This window comes from Ischnura elegans, chromosome 1, assembly GCF_921293095.1.
Source record: "Ischnura elegans chromosome 1, ioIscEleg1.1, whole genome shotgun sequence".
NCBI classification, from domain to species: Eukaryota; Metazoa; Arthropoda; class Insecta; order Odonata; family Coenagrionidae; genus Ischnura; species Ischnura elegans.
The window spans coordinates 166,472,439-166,490,446 of NC_060246.1; the positions used below are offsets into that span (position 1 = coordinate 166,472,439).

General features: G+C 41.6%; 1 protein-coding gene across 1 annotated transcript in view; it reads right to left on the bottom strand.

The window, feature by feature from the left end:
- Positions 1 to 1,267: 1,267 nt before the first annotated feature.
- Positions 1,268 to 18,008, bottom strand: part of LOC124173379 (UNC93-like protein MFSD11) — a 105,972-nt gene continuing 89,231 nt past the window's right edge. The window contains exons 4-8 of the mRNA XM_046552881.1: positions 14,668 to 14,948; positions 11,634 to 11,759; positions 11,213 to 11,381; positions 9,929 to 10,064; positions 1,268 to 4,531 (exon numbers count right to left, since the gene is read on the bottom strand). Coding sequence (XP_046408837.1) covers positions 4,340 to 4,531; positions 9,929 to 10,064; positions 11,213 to 11,381; positions 11,634 to 11,759; positions 14,668 to 14,948 — 904 coding nt within the window. The 3' untranslated portion in view covers positions 1,268 to 4,339. The remainder of the gene's footprint in view (positions 4,532 to 9,928; positions 10,065 to 11,212; positions 11,382 to 11,633; positions 11,760 to 14,667; positions 14,949 to 18,008) is intronic.

Below are 18,008 nucleotides of genomic sequence, written 5' to 3' on the forward strand. Positions count from 1 at the left end.
CTAGTTTTACTTGGAAACAGCTGTTCGTCAATGTTTATGTTAGGCCCTGGCTATGATTCCACAGCATGGCCATCTCCTTCAGTGGCCGGATCGTGAGCAAGGAGGTGACATCGCCTTGAAGTCTACTCAGCCCTCCTTTCACGTCGGTGCACCACGTCACAACCACGTACAATTTTTTTTCTGTCCGATAACCAGTGCAGATCCAGTAACTCAATTATGTGTGCATGCATATTTTAATATAAGTATGTCTACCTTTCGTGATTTAATTACTAAACTGAAATGTACAAAACACTGAAACTAACCGTGCTCACTATTTTCACCACTTTTGGATGAACTAAACTGCACTTCCTGTGCAACCCAATTGTTGTCCGACTCAACATCTCCATCAGACCCTTTCCTCGACACGTCTCCAGGGATATTGTTTAGTATTGCATAACTTTGCTACGTCGTAACACGTCTATGCTGTGCCATTATCAAGACAGAACTGCCGAAGCAAGTCAAGCAGCAGGTCGCGACACACTAGCGACCCAGTCCACCAAACACAAGAGCGAGTCAGGCAGCCGAACACAGAGGCTCGGCAGCAGCCAACCGCATTGTCGCGTGTGTCACTGACTGCTATGTTTCACGGCAAATAAGTGTTACCTCGGTAAAAAAATCAGCTGGTTTCAAGGCGAATCATTCGCAAAATACAGCGGAATATAATTACCTTACGAGCTACTAAACTTTAGAAAAAAATTGTATACAGCCAATGCTCATTGAAATTATGTAAAAAAACAATCAAGGTAATGTACTACACATAAATATACTATACTATACATAAAGGTACTACACATGAAGATAATGTACTACAACATACTAATCTCACAAATAATTATCAAACCGCATCCCACGAGACACCTAAACCGAAGGAAGAAATGATATAATATACTGGGTGTCAAAATGACACCCTCTGTAATTCAAGGTAATTTTGAATTTTTGAGATGAAAAAAATTAGGGGGGGTATCCCTTTTAATGTCGTTTTGTTAAGTTCTAAAAATGAATAAAAGTCAGGAAAGATTTTTTTCTACAACAATCTGTAAAAAAATGTACGCGTAGGGTGTCAAAATGACACCCTTCCGCATTCTAGTGTTAAGTGAGTGTTGATGTAAAGTGTCCAGCAGCCTCGGCATATGCTGGATAAGTTCAGCTTACTTAACCTTCTCTCAATACACGCTACTGCTCTGGGCACATGAGGGATTTTCATGGCATGAAAGGTAGTAAAACACAATTTATAAATTTATCTATACTTTAATAACATTATAAAACTTCATGAATAAAAATATACAAATTTTAACAATGCACTCTTGAGCAGTCTTCTCAGATTGTGATCAATAAATATTCACATATATTTCTTCCATCATTCATGCTTCAATGTCAAAATCGCATATTTTCCTTTATGAAAAATCTTACTGCTAAGATTACTCTTGCACTTAAAAAATGTTCCCCTGTATAGAATTCATCTGTTTACTTGAAAAATGATTATTTTAGTTTTCGCAGCAAAAATTGACTTTCACTTGGGAAGACACAATGAAGAAGCACCGTCGCTGGTGACCAATTTTGGATTGTGGCATTGAAATGAAGCTATGTCATGACTGCTGCTGCTATGCAGAAATTTATCGACAGTTTTAATACGTATAAAAAAATCTGGTTCTTTAAATTTCACCTCGTATATCTTAGACGGCTACCAACAACTGAAGTGACTATGTATCTACTTAGGGCTGACTCTTTGTTCCACCAACGAGAAAAAGACAATAGTGCTTTCACCATATTATGACATTGAAATGAAGAGATTGTGAGCAATTTTTCAATTCTGGAGGTCAAGTTACGCCTTCAAAGCGAATTGAAATTGAAATGTGCGTTCAATGTTACAAAAAAGTTTCATTAAGTTTCAAATAGTCATAAGTTTCAATATTTAAAATGAAAAAGAAGAATTTTAGGATTCCTTGATCGTAATTTATAAAATTATATCCAAAAAGTTAGACTAAGTCATTCCAGTTGATGGTAGCTAATGCTAATACATTTTTTTTACTCTCTCTCTAAGTTTCTCCTGATTTTCTTGCATTGGTTCCTCAAGCAAGTATTCAACAAAGGTAATATTCACAAAAAGGACACTTGCGGTATTTCTAATTGTCTCGGAATGTGATCTGAAAACTAACTTATGCAGTAGAAAAAATAAAACCATGTAACAACAAATGGGGAGTTGTAAAACTATTTTTAACACTACACAAATAATATTAATTAGCTTTAAAGTATTTACAAGAATACTATTGAAGTAATAAAATGATGTTATGATGCCTCATATATTTACATAAAGATTGCTTGAGTCTTCAGTACCTACTCTCAAAATGGGCATCAACCACTTTTTCTCGTGCGACAAAGAGAAAACATTGTTGATAAATGGTATGGCTGAAAAACTAGCAAACAAAATGAATCTCATATTATGTATTCTTTTTGCACCAATTGCAATGGAACTATATGTTTAACATTTTTATTTTTGTGTCCCATCGAATACCTCCTTTAGTGTTTTCTAGTTATTTTCCGTAAATTTAAATTATGTACCTTAGTTCCTCATGCTTCGGGAGTGAGGAAAAGCTATAAAGTATTCGAAATTCTGGAATTTCAAGGATGTGATCACCAGTCTTTTGAATCCAGATCACAAAGCCATAGAAATATGTATGTAATGTCTAATATTTACATCTGTAACATAATAAAAAGATAATTGAGCAATTTTATCTCGTCCTGAACTCAGGGCTCAGTAGCACTTCTTGATGGACAACACTCCTGAGCTCCAATTCCATATTTTCCATTTACACCAACATTAACTTTTAAACAGTACATTGCTCAGCATTTGATACAATAACCTCGGCCGTATAAACCAAAATTACTGCTGAACACTCCCAAACAAAGCCAATCATTTGATGCAGCGCAGTGTAGTATCTCTCCATGCATGGGTGTCTCTGCTTTCTTCCGTAACTATCATTCTTCTTGGCTCTTGCGTTTGTTTGGAAATCACAACCATTGTAATTGCAAATCCCCTTTTCACTCTTTCTACAAAATGACTAGCGTGCACTGGACAGTCCGAAGTCAGCGTAAAAAATTAAGGTACACACCTCAGCAGGCACACGCTTGATTACCATGAAGATGGCTACCTTCAAACTTTCAGTCTATCACAGATGTGCCATTTGACTGTATTTTTCAAAACTTTGATCTGTGTGCTGCCTCGTCTTGGTGCTAGCTTCTTCAAGAACCCACACTCTCTTCGGCTGTCAAAAGTTTACTGACCTTGGTGCCCAACATAAGGAACAGACAAGTACAACCACAGAACAGGAATGTTGCCCTAGCAAAGAAGAACTAACTTCAAAGGTATTACAAAATAACTAATCAGTGAGCTGACGTATCATTGCACACATCAATATGTTGGCAGGAATAAACGTTAAGGCCAATGTGCTTTAGGAAGGAAGACTGCTTACACTGAGGAATGATTCAAAATCTGGAATCCCTAGCTCTGTGTCTTATCTCTTAGATTACTTTGCCTTTTTTCAGATTCAAAAACAATCATGAATGTACGCTGTGATAACGCCTCTGTATTTCTTCATCAAGACTTTTAGCTGCTGAAACACAATGACTGCCACATATGTGTGTAGCTTGGAGTGACAATGTTTAAGCTCTTTGACCTACACACATGATTACAGAAATGCATAGCCATATGCACCATGAATGTGTAAAACTCGAGGGAAGGGAATGGACAAAAGAGTGGAGGGAAACACTGTGCCGGCATTTGCCTGCTCTTAGCGAAAGATGCCAATGGGACTACGATTTAACTTCCCATTTGACGGATGGAGTGCTGTACGTAAAGTTACCCCCCACAAAGCTCTCAAGCAGGGATTGGACAGCCTCTGAAAAGTCTCCACCACCGTCACGATTTGACCCAAGAGGAGGGAGGCCTACGTTCAAGCCAATAAACCAACCGAATCCCACCCATGCGCCCACACGGTAATTGGAGATGTTTTGTTCCATCATCATTTAAGTTAGCCTTTCAGTCAACAGCAAGCATGATTTTGATACTAATGGTGCATTTCTTCTCATAGTGACTGATGGCATCAATATGTATTAGTCGACTGACATGTGTGCAGATTTTCATTTGAATTGTTTTACCTAACACTTTTTTCTTTTTTTAAATTTGGTTTAAGAATAGTCAGACTGCCTAATTTTTAAATTTTTTTCCTAGTGAGACTCACACATGTCAGCAGCATGTATTCATAATTATTATTATTATATGGTCCTCTTATTTGTTCCATCTTTATGAAAGTGCACCTTGGCCACAGGAGTTGTCAATTTCTCCCTTCCCTTGCTTCTTGTCTCGTATGTATGACCTCCACTCCACTACACAGAAGGACAAGGTGCCGATGCATGCCGTAGCCACCAGAATAGCCAGCTGTATGTACAGACCCAACTTGCTGCTGTAGTAGAAGCTGATTGCGGCTGCCACAGACTGCAATGGTAAGGATGAAGTTTAGTAACAAATCATCTTTCCTTTACGAGAGAAAAGGTATACATTATGGTGGACTGAAAAATGAATTTTTTTCTAAAGTTTCAGTGCTTTGGAAAGGTTGTGGACTCATTTAAAAACTGAGTGGAAAAAAATATTTCACTTATTATTTTAGAATATTGTGAAAGCTAACTGTTAAGAGCAGTCTCCCTCCATGGAAAGATGAAAAAGTTTATGCGTAGGGAACCCTTTCAAAATTACTGGAAACTTTCACACTTCACCTTCCCCAAATATATTAGGCTGCCACATACTTTTTCAAAATGTTCCAATTTAAAAATTTGTGGTCTTGTGTGAAATTGTGAGAAAAATATTATTATTAAGTTTCAGGTTTGTGCGACGTTGGATAGCCGTGCCTGAGGTGCCTATAGGGCCTTGATGCAGTTATTTTGAATGTTGAGTTTTTCGACCCGGATAAAAGGTTTTCTTAGGTAAACATGATATATTTAAGTCGTTAGGGCCAACTTTTCAACCGTTTAGTCGTATCTCAATTCCTTCATGCCCAATATCTATCAATCAAAGTTGACATTTTGTCATCAGGAAAGCCTTTTGTGTGGTCCTCCCATCACCCCCTCTCACTCCACCCGTCTCCACACGTTGGTTCTCACCCTATTTGTGACTGGCGTGTAGTTGCAACAGTTCTTAGGCGAATGTGAAGTTAGCTTTTGAATTAGTGAAAATATTTTCAAAGTTATGGAAAAGACAGCACCTTCGAGGCAGCATTTCGGCATAAAGGAATCGAGGTACGACTGAACGGTTGAAATGTTTGTCCTAAGGGCTCTAAAATATCATGTTTACCTAAGAAAGCCTTTTATCTGAGTCGAAAAACTCATCATCATCATCTTGTGGTGTTCTGCCCATCGGCAGGTCCCCCGCGCCAATGCTGTCTCCATTCCATCCTGTCTCCAGCCATCTCCTTGAAGTCTCCATATCTTCCAATTTTTTATGTTGTCGATAATCTTCAGCCTTCTCCTTCCCCTTCTTCTGACCCCTTCTTCTGATCCCTTCCACCGTTCCCTCCAAAGCTACTTTCAAAATTCCATTCCCTCCAAAGCTACTTTCAAAATTCCATTCCCTCTCATCAAATGTCCCAGCCAGTCACTCTTCCTTTGATTTATTTTGTCCATCAATGTTATTTTCTCATCTATCCTATTTAACACTCGCTCATTCCTAACTCGATCCGTCCACCGTATTCCCTCCATCTTCCTCCAAACCCACGTCTCAAACGCCCCAATCCTGTCCCTCTCTTCCCCATCGTCCAAGTCTCACATCCATACATAAGCACACTCCACACATAGCATTTCACCAATCTCTTCCTCAATTTTAATTCCAGTGCCTTGTTACAAAAGGCTCTTTTCTTCCTCTTGAAAACTTCTTTCGCCATTCCTATCCTTCTTTTTATTTCTCCCATACTTTTCCAGTCTTCAGTTATCAAAGTTCCCAAGTAGCTGTAGGTTCTCACATTCTGTATTTCACCCTCTTTTGTCTTCACCCTCATACCATCTACATTTCTCACTTTTATCACTTTAGTCTTCTTAACATTTATTTTCCTACCGTATGTTTCCATTCCTTCCTCCAACCCTGTTACCAATTCAATGACTCTGTGTCCTCGGCTAAAACCACCATATCATCAGCAAATCTAATGCATCTTATTTTTACTCCACCAATACTTATTCCCTCTTCTCTTTCATCCAATGCCACACTTATCATGCCTTCAACATACATATTGAACAGAGTTGGTGACAAACAACATCCTTGCCAAACCCCTCTACCTATCTCCACCCATTCAGTCATGTTTTCATTCACTTTCACTGCTTGTCTTCACTGCTGTCTTTTGTCCCAAATACAATTCACTTATTAGTCTTCTTTCCTTCCCGTCTACTTTCTTCATAATTTCCATCAGTTTCTTCCAATTTACCCTATCGAAAGCCTTTTCCAAGTCTATAAAACACAGACTTATTCCTTTTCCTCTTTCCGTATATCTCTCACCAACCATCCTCAGTAGTCCTATGGCATCTCTCGTTCCTCTTCTTTGCCTGAAACCAAACTGCTCCTCACCAGCATTTTCTTCCATTATACTTTTTACCTTCGATTTAGCACTTTTAATAGGATTTTAGCAGCATGTGAAATTAAGCTGATCGTTCTATACTCAGTACATTTTTTTGTTCCAGCCTTTTTTGGAATTAGTATCATCACAATCTTTAAGAAGTCTTCCGGCCATTTCCCAGTGTTATATATTTTGTTGCACAAATCCACTACCTCATTCAATCCCTCTTCTGTTAAACATTTGAAAAATTCTATTGGAAGCTCATCCACTCCAGTGGCCTTCCTATATTTCATTTCCTTTATTGCCTTCCGCACTTAACGCTTCAGTATTGATGACCCTTTATACCCACCCTTTATTCCCATCCCATTCACATGGGATGCTCTATACTCCCGACCACGTGGCCACGTTTACATTGGGGAAACAGGCCGCACCATAGAAAAAAGGCTGATGGAACACGAACGATGCATACGCTTGTTCCACCCACTGAAATCAGCGGTGGCAGAGCATTGCCTGGACCTCGGTCACCGAGTAGATTTTAAAAGTACCAAAGTGCTATGCCGCACAGACAACTACTGGGATCGAATTATCAAATAAGCCATACAAATCAACATACACCAAAAGAACCTAAACAGAGACAAAGGCTTCCAGTTAAGTAATACGTGGAAGTCAGTGATCAATCACTATAAATCACCCCAATTCAGAAAGGACCAATCAGGGCCCACTTGAACGGCCCTCATGAGTATAAATACCGGAGAAAAAACTTGGCTCAACATTAACCCCTGATGACGATGACGGACTTAAGTCATGGAAACGTTGGGAACTACAACCCGATACGACACCCGGTGGGAAACCCGAGAAATATTCCTGCAGAGCATACGCCGGGAAAAACTCAGATTCTATACCGTTCTTTATTCTTTCCCATGTCACAGAACTGTTTTCATGCTAGACTTTTCCTTCTGTTATTGCTTATGAAAACTTACTATCACTGGTTTCCTGCATTTCTTTCACCCTTTCCATATTCCACTTTGTGGCGGACAAGCAGAAGGTGTTTCAGCCAACGGCCACCAGAGAGCGTTGGAGAAGGGGGACGCCAAGCAGAGGAGAGTGGAGAGACGCCATGACAGTCTAGACGAGAGGGTTAAGCTGCTGATATTTGAGAGCTTGTTTTCTGCCGTACAAACGAAGTGAAATAAACCATTTAATCCATAATTGGTGATGGCATTCATTTACGACGTCCGTATTCACATCCACGCCACAAATTGGTGACCCCGACGTGATCTCCCCCGACGCAAGAAAAGTGGTATCGCATGCACGCCGTGGCCAGTGAGGAATCGTGGTGATCCAGTGTTCAAAATCTTTCACCATCCAGCTTGTTGCGGGAAATATCGTTTTTTTTTAAAGTGATTATGGCTCGAGTGTGACGGTGCATCATGAGTGACGCGAATAAAGCGGCGTCTTTGCCCGTGCGGGCTCCGCCGTTTTGCCCCGAAAAACCACAGTTGTGGTTTGCGCAACTCGAGGGCCAGTTCACCTTAGCCCAAATTAAAGACGATACTACAAAGTTCTGGCTTGTGGTAACCAGCCTTGACACTCGTTTTGCCAACGAGGTCGAGGATATTATAACAAATCCCCCGGAAAATGAGAAGTACGTGCACCTGAAAGAGGAGTTAATCCGAAGGCTTTCGGTATCGGAAAACCAACGGATAAGGCAACTGCTGGAGCACGAGGAGATCGGGGATAGAAGGCCAACGCAGTTTCTTCGGCATCTCCGCTCCTTGGCCGGAAGCTCCGTTCCGGATGACCTGTTGCGGACCATTTGGTTGAGCCGTCTGCCGCGGAATGTTCATGCCATCCTAGTCACTCAGGCGAACATGAATTTGGCCGACCTAGCGTCACTAGCGGACAAAATAACGGAGGTAACTCCAATTCCGCGGCAAGGTGTTTTTTCTGTCGCGAGTGATCCCATCATCGGCACTCTGATGGAAAAAATTGAGAGTCTATCGCGGCAGGTGGCGGCGTTGACAGTGGAGCGTAATTCCCGCCCGCGATCCCGCAGCCGTTCCAACAAATATCGCCTGCGGAGCCAGTCACCGCATCAGTCTCAGCATCGGAGTGATGTTTGTTGGTATCACCGCCGCTTTGGTGACAAGGCTACTAGATGTACGCGGCCATGCAGTTATGAGACGGGGAACGAACCGAGCAGTTACTAGTGGCGGCAAGTGGCTGCATGTCTGGGAGTAACCGCCTTTTCGTCACGGATAAAACCTCCCGTGTTCGGTTCCTCGTTGACACTGGGGCTGATATTTGCGTTTTCCCGATGGCGAACCTGAAGGAGCGGCGTCCAGAAGCGGATTTCCAGCTCTTCGCCGCGAACGATTCCCTCATTAAGACATACGGTTTCGTAACACTATGTCTCTCTTTGGGCCTCCGCCGAGCTTTCGAGTGGACGTTTGTGGTGGCTGATGTGTCTCACCCAATCATTGGAGCTGACTTCCTTCGTCATTTTGGCCTTCTTGTGGACATACGTCGTGGGCGATTGGTGGATGGCGTTACAACACTGAGTGTCGCTGGAATCGTGGCCCCGTACTCCGGAAACCGTGTAACTGCTTTCAGTTGTTCCTCCGCATACCATCGCTTCTTAACCTTTTTACTTCTCCCAATTTATTTAATATCTTACTCTTACTTCCATCATTAGAAGTACATGATCGCAATGAAAAACTCAACATTCAAAATAACTGCATCAAGGCACGGCTGTCCGACGTTGAACGAACCTGAAACTTTTATATAATTTTTTTCTCACAATTTCGCAATTTTCAGACCACAAATTTTTAAATCGGATCATTTTGAAAAAACAAGCACGGGCCTCCCACATATATGCATAAATATATATCAAAATAATATTCTTTGCATGAAAGATAATGAAAATGTGCTAATGGATGCTTTCAGGAGGAGTGACAACTCTTAGCTTTTGGTCACCAACGGAGCAGACTGCTATGTGGCATATTTCAAGCATCGTTGAATGGAAAAGTTGAGAGTACTTTAGAGAGGCTTTTGAATCAGTTTGCAATGCACCCATGTACCACCTTGAACCAATGGCAAGTACAGTCAGAGAAGACAGCTCTGAGAAATTAATGGACTGCTCACACTCGGCCACTTAGACATAGTGATCCCTTGAACTCAGGAGGAAATTCCAAAACTAATAGCAAAGCAGTGAGCACGCACTCCTTTTGAGCGCAGCCATTATCACAATGGAGGCCTATATCTGTCTGCACAATAAATGAAAAGAAAAACATTACCTGCGTGAACTTGAAGAGAGCAAATGCTGGGGCACTATCATCAGCGTAGAGTCCTCCCAATATCGAATATATCTGAGTGTTGAAGCAGCTGTCTCCAAAGCCAAGAAGAAAACTACACAGAATAGCCAGATAGGCGCTGGAAATAAAAAGAATTTGCTGTGAGTAACTTTTATACTCTTTAAGTTTCCTTATAGAGTATTTACAAAATCCAGGGGTAAGATATTCTTACAAAGTTACTAGCATCAACATACAAAACTACCATTTTTAAGAGAACTTCTTTTTGTTGTAAAGACGTATTGGATCAACCTTGCAACCTTGAATGTAACAGTTTACTGGGAGCATCATGCGAATATCTACAACAACTGAAAAACATTGTTTTTCAGTTGTCGTAGATATTCGCGTGAGTTTTCACTGTGAAATTATTTTTAGCACTAAAATATGTGAAGATATTGATTTGTATCTTTTAATTACAAAGAGAAGCATGAGATAGTAAGCGAATTGATTTAAAGTGGGCAAAATAGTGAGGGTTTTTATTACATATATCGTTTTGCTATCCTGCCAATCCCTTCCTTTCACGCTGTCCCCACTCCCTACATCCCGTCCGTAACTATCCCTCCTCCCAGTGATGAGAATGGCCGTCGCAAGATCATGAACCCAATCTGAGGGAACCCAAACCCATCCTAAAAAGGGAACCGATAATCCAAATCCTCTTTTCTGAGTGTCAGTGGACACTTGCCCCTTATTTCCACATTTGCACCCAAAAACTTTCTTCTCCTCATCCAGACCCCATTCAGCTGAACTTGGAGGCACCAATAGTTATGGACGGCTGCTGCCACTTCACTTACCTAGTGAAGAATCCATGGAGATGCCATCTATGCCTACCTAACCATATCCACCATTTGGTTAAAGCACTGTTTGAGTGCACTGATAAACACTGCAGCAAATGTTAGGTTAAATGGAGCCTAAAACATACAACACCCCTTGACATGACTGGCTTACTGAACGATAGATACAAATTCACGACCTCACCCAGCAGAGCTGAGAATGCACAGGGAGATGGGAAGTTGAAAATGATTAGGAAAATTCTCACAACCCCTGATTTCCACCTCCTCCTCCAAAAAATTCAAAACTGCAGAAATTCTGGTTTTATCTTCACACCTAATGTCAATGCAGCTCATTCATTTGGAATTTATACCCCTCTTAAGTCCCTCTGGTAGCTAAAATTGGCATAGTACAAGTTGCTTGGGGAAGTAATATATTTCCTTTATTTTGATAAGTACTCACTTTGTCTTTATGTATGCCAAATCGAAGGTGTCCTTAAATGGTGCTGAATCAGGCAGGTTGAGGAAAATGAGGCAGAAAGTAAGGATGTGGGTGAGGAATCCAATGAGGACAATAGGGTCGCGACCCCAGCGGATGGTCCTCTTGCCTAGAATTCCAAAAAGCATTCCACCTGGAAAAGAAATTGCATTCTTCAGAGAAAGACCATGTTGATGTCAAAATGGTTGATATCAGGGTTTTAGCATGAAAAGGCATATCTAATAAAAGCTGAGGGCTGGGAAGACCTTCTGTCTCATAAAGGCCAATAGAAAAAAGTAAAATTGAGGCTATCAACACTTGTTTGAGTAGCCAAATCCTATGGTTTGGGATGAGGATGCACAACACATTCCTGAATATTTTTACAGGACAACATATGTGTACTTACCAACAACCTCACCAACTCCAATGAAAATGCCTGACAGTCCGATCAGCTGCTTGGCAGAGTCTCCAAGCTGTTTTGTGAAGCCTATACTTGGGCTGTAAACACCGCTGTAGAAGGACAACTCAAGACCTAGAAAGAAAAGGGACTTCAGTTACCTCAAGATTGTATCACAATATTGGCATAATGAGTAGGTACTTCTTAAGTGAAACCAACACATGAAATGGAACACCTGAGTCCATACACAAGCTACCTCTTGAAACTCACATTGCGGTTATGTTGGGGGACATTCAAGTAATATTTCATATTTCACCCCATAAATCTATATACAAATTCAATGAGGAAGCTTTCATGTGGTAGGCTATGCTGCGCCATGTTGACTGCTCACGAGCTTGTCTATATTGGCTATTAATGCTACGTAAACTCCTTCTACTTGGATATTTTGATGCATCAAATTATGTATTTTTAAGGGTTTGATGAGGAATAAATAGTTGAAAAGTCAAAATTGCATATTTTTTTTATAGAATCAGATGTTTAAGGTGCCCCAAATAGAAAAAGGAAATGAGACCAAGAAGAGGTTTTCTAAGCAATTAGAAATTTAAAAATAATATTTATGGGATTGAGTCGAGAACTAAAAACCATACGTGATGTTTTTTTAAAAGAAGGAATTCAGAATTACCTTAAGAGAGGCAGCTATCTTTTACACCACATTGAATATTTCACCATTAGCCATTGGTTGAATGAAATGTTATCGGTTCTTCTACCTCATTATTTGTTCCATTACTGTAAACTTTTCAACCAGCCACTCATTGGCCATCATCATAAATACTGCCAAATGCTCATTGGCCATTTCCATAATTTAATTTTTGTCGGCTGTTGTAATACAAAGTTGAGGAATTTTAATTTTGATCGATTGATTTTTCTTCCTTATAGGAAAACCCACTAAAATCGCTGGCACATTAATTGCGTAACCTTGGTTTCGCTAATAGTAGGACCCGCTCGCCTTTGTGACGGTGCGGGATTCCTCGTCCCTTCCCTTCCTTCCCTATCCCCTCCCAGGAGGCGTCGTCAGGCTCCTATCGCGGCGGCGCCTCCTTCCTTGTTCCTTCCCGTCCTTCTGGGTGCAGGGGAGAAAAGCTCGCGCTTACAGTCCCTGCCCCAGGAGTGTAAACTTGCGAGCCCGCCCTGGAGTCTCGTTTCCACTGTCCGGTGGTGCCACCTCTTTCCCAGTCAAAAATCGTATGACAGTTCGGATTTCACTCCTGGACGGATAGGTGAAGGGAAGCTCCATGGAAACAGCTGCTATACCAACAATGAGCCATCAATAATGCTTTGTGGCAGTCGAGAGTGGTAGTGGAGGAACCAAGAAACATGTTGGTGCTGGCGGATTGTGTTCAGCGCTTCATGCGATGACCCAACGACTTAGGAGGCCTTATTTTTAAGTTTACCCTCGTATTATGAAGAGAATGACACCACTCCCATCCTTCTATCCTAAATGGGATGACACCAGGCATTAGCTTCCACAAATCCCCAAGCTCTTTTCCTTCTGGTGACTACCCATGATGCATCAGAAGAGGAGGCCATTGGCCTGGAGGCACCTATCCGCTCACACTCCATTTTTCCACATACATAGTTACATTTCACAATTTCTGCCAAACAAGGACGATGAATTTAACTTTCAGGATTATGTAAAAATATACATAATAGCTGACATGCTGAAATGCATAGTTTTCCAATTTATGGTGATTGACAACAAAACTCAGCCTAGGAAACTCTCCTTCTCGCTCCCTAGCATGCCCTCATGCAAATTTGTGGCTACAATCCAGGATGACAGCACTTGATCCCAGACTATTATAGTTGATAAGTTTTCTCACCCAACTTTACATATTGACATGCTCAGTAGTGCTACTGGGGCGGTTGGTAGGGATGTACGTATACATTCTCAAATGTCATTCCTTGGCGTTTTATGTATAGATCTGGGCCTACCTACTGTCACAGCGAGCTGAATGGCATGTGCTTGGTGAGAGATAACCCCTACCACATATATGCACGTCCTCATGCCAATGTGGTATCATCTCCATGAGGATTAGTGCATGTTGGGGGAAATCATCACACCATGCCAAGCACACTAAATGTGACTTGCAGGGTGTTATGGATGAAGATGTTTACAATGTCTGGGATCAGTGCGAGAACACTAAAAGACAGTGAAAAAGAAACAGCTCTACCTTTTGGCAGTAGCTGCACATGACCTGACTGAACGGGGGGACAAGATAGGATTCACAGATTAACCACCAACCCCATTGCAGTATTCTCACACTTGGCCTCAAAAGAGAGACATTGGAGCCAGTGGAATCATTCACCTACCTAGATAGCACCACGACCTGGGATGTTAGAAGCACGACACATACCAAGCCTAGGCTAAGACAGCATTCAAGGCAAGGGGCTGCTCTTACGCTTGAAGAGCATAGGAAATGGTATGCAAAAACATTCGTGTGGGTTGTGGCACTTCCTGGTCTTGGGACAATTGGAGAGAGTGATGAGTAAAGAATGAAGGCCTTCAAGAGTTGGTGCTGAAGATATAAATGACGGATAGGGTGGGAAACGAGGAGGGTCATAGAAGAATAGGAGTAGATAGGACACTTTGGGATGCCAAAGACGGACACGGCGGAATGGGCACGTGATGAGACATGGCAGTTATGTGGGAAGCATAATGGAAGAAAAAATTGATGGGTATATCCCCAGAGGAAGACCAATGGACAAGTTCCCCGCACAGATGAAGGAGGATGCGAGGAAGAGGAGCCTCAAGGAGGTAAATGGACTCGCTCGGGAGAAAGAGAGGGATGCTGAATGCAAACCAATCTTAGGATTGTGACACTATGGATGAGTCGTGGACTAGACAGTGACACACCTTTCCACACTCACCCTCAAGTACACACGAAGTGCAAAGAGTAAAAATGATTCGCTTGGACCGAACGAGGACCTTCCGAATTCGCGCCACGTGGTGTAATGGCGGTTTTTCCGTGGCATTCGTTGAGCTTACCCGTGTAGAAGAAGACGAGGCTGAGCAGGATCATGTCTTTGGTGATGAAGAGCGCGAAGGAGCGCTTGAGGGCGTACACGGGTCCGAGGGGGGCCACGTCCTCCGCCACGGCGATGCTGTCGTTGGAGTCGGTGGGCACGGCCGTGCGCAGCAGCAGCAGGAACACGATCCCCACGCCCGCCACCGCAGCCAGCACGATGAAGACGACGAGGCGCGTGTCCGCGTCGATGCTATCCTTCCCCTGGAACTGGAAGTACACGAACAGGTTGCCCACGAACATGCTGCGGAGGAGAAGAAGAGGAATGCCATGCGTCAGTGCAAACGGCCGAGCCACTCCAAACCCCAAAAGGGTCCAACCCTAAGGTTGATTTGAATAGGTGAGGGTAGAGCTAACCTCAGAATAATAGCCGTACCTATGCCAGAACATTTCTCGAGTCTCCATATTGACTCTGATGTGACGTTGACTCGACGCGTAATTGGTATATCGAGACCTCATCAGAGTGGAATCAGGCTACACTCCACATTTGATAAGCTGAGTCCCAAGTCAAACTGAGAGCACAAATTCGAAGGTGCCCGACGCCCTCGCCTCACGTATTCGAATAGAAATATCTCTCGTAAAACACTTCCACGGGTGATACGTTGTAGGTGCTCCAGCAATACTAATTTTTGACGAACGCAAGACCACGAGTAACTAGAGTTTTGGTAAACATACTACGTACTTTTTTAGCGTTACCACAATTACTCAATCTCAAGTGAGTTGAGTTGAAGTTTTTTTTTTCTAAAATACGAACTCTGACTCAAACTCAACTTGAGTGTGAGATCTAAAGCAGAGAGGTAGAGTCAAGACTAAACATTTAGATATCAGATCCAGGGATACTGCCCTAAGCCTTTGGCGCGCGGTTTGACACACATTAAGGGAAAGGGGACCAGGTCCTATTCGTGGGCCTCCTTCCTGGATCATTTTTTCACGGGGTCCGAAGGTCCAAAGACCTAAGCTGTGGGTCACCTCCTCCAACAACCAACCCTACGCAGATGGACGCCATGTGCAAGGCTAATAAACTTGGCCCAATATCTGTCGTCGCATCTTGAAGTACTAGGCCAATACTGGCATCCGGAATAGGTCATGATCAAAATAATGACATTAGGAGCCACTTTTCCGATGTTGGCCCATATTTGCCATCGAACATTATTAACCACGCGAGCCAGTTACATTTACTGTCAGGGAGGCTACGGCCACGACACGCCCTCAACCCCGAGTTTTTCCCTTTCAGCGACTACCCGCGACACATCTGCTGAGCCCAAAGCTACCTATCCTCTCGACACTCCATTTTTCTATATACATTTAGTTTCTTATAATAATGACCAACGATGGGTTTCACTTTGAGTATAAATTTAAGTTTTATTTGTATTGAGAATATTTTATGCGCTTATCTCGATTACGACTAACATATTCCCGTAGAGACATTGGGTCCCACGTTTCCGTAATCTGGGATAGACACTCTCGCGTTCTTCACCTTTCTTCAACCGCATATCAGTGCTGCCAGTGTCCGATCGATGTAAGGCTGCGGTTTCAAATTTCAGGGAAGACAGTGCTTAGCGGTGGAGAAACTATGGTGGAGAACCCCCCCAAAGAACCATAAAACAATATCCTTAAAGCGGACTCCTACTTAATCCTACTTGTTTGAAATACAGTTGTTTAATGTTTCAGTTTTCATTTAGCGTCTCAAATTTTTTATTCAAATCAGTAATTTATTTTCATAATTAACGAATTACTTTAGGTCTGTTTTCGTCGAAAAAATATCGTGTAACATTGGGTGTGATTTTTCTCTCAACCTGATTAGAAAAAAATATTTGCAATTTACCACGATAATAATAATAATAATATAATCGTAGAAATTTGAAAGTATTTTTTTTTCAATATTTGGATCTTAGGATTTTATTCAATCTGAGTCGTGCCCCTCCACTGCCAAGTCCGACTTACGCCATTGATGCTTAGCTTCAGGGGAAATATATGTGATAGGTAACTGGCAGGCCAAGTAGACGGGAGACAATTTCGTCATCAAATTAATGTATACGCACTTGCAGGGTAATTTTAAGGTTTTTTCTCTAAGATTCAATATTAGAACTTGTTTGTTTATCTAGGCATAAAAAGAGCGGTTTTCTTATGGGTTATGCTCACGTGGGAAAAGGCAGGAATGGAGTCCTTAAAATATGGACGGATCGACGCCAATGAAAAATTTTACATTCATCCTTGCTCCCTTCGATTGGAGTCGAAAATGTTATTAGCTCGATTTAACTTCAGTTCCATCGTTTTTATTTATTATCCATTGAGCGGCAATAAAATGTTTCTTAATATTATCTTCTCTGGAACTGGTGTTTAGCTAAATACGACACAATATTCTGCATAAAAAATGTTAAATGTAAATGCGTCCATAAATTCCAAATTGCAAATGCGTGCATTAAGTCCAAATTTGGATTTTAAATGATGTCTCCAAGAAACGCAGTCCCAAAATTTTGAACTGCATAAGTGAATAGAGTGTATATCGTTACAATAATTATTAAATTTTAATACGATTACTGCTCACACTTTCCCATCGAAACTTCCTCGAAGGAAAAATATAACTGTCTTGACCGGGATAGGAATCCGGATCCCCCGAATTCGCTCCAGATGCTATATCACTTCAGACACAACAGGCACCTTCTTCCTCTTCTGCTGATTTTTCCCGATCGTTTGATTCTTACCCCGTGGACTCAACGCACTCAATTTGCACTCGCCTCCTTGAAAACACTCCAGCGGCTGCCTCGCGCGCCGACACGAAGAATGGCGAAGGCTCTACCGTCCTGAAGCTCCTTGTGAGTGACGCTATTGAGTGTCCTCGACAAAGGCGCGCCTGATAATCCTGGCTAATCAGCCGCTATTTCCCTAAATATTATATATTTCGTTCGTTATATCTATCAATCAGTAATCGGCAATTATTGGAATGTATAATTAATATTTTGAAAATAATTTTCAGATTATTTGAACCTGTAGAGGTGTTTAAGAGGACCTATCCCTTGATTAGACTTACTTCCTCTTTTTTGGTTCCCTGAAACTCGTTTAAAACTTAAGCTATTGTCCTGAAATGTCCACAACATATTTGCCAGTTCCTCAAGTATACAAAATTTGCATACGAGGAAATACTGAGGCAAAACTTTCAAATTTGAGATTAAGGCAAATGCTGAATAGCCTGAAATTTTCACGTATACAGCATTTTTTTTTTTTTTTTTTTTTTAATAATAATAATATTTATTGCAGAGATTAGAAATTTTACAAAAATTGATAACATTAATCAAAGATGAAA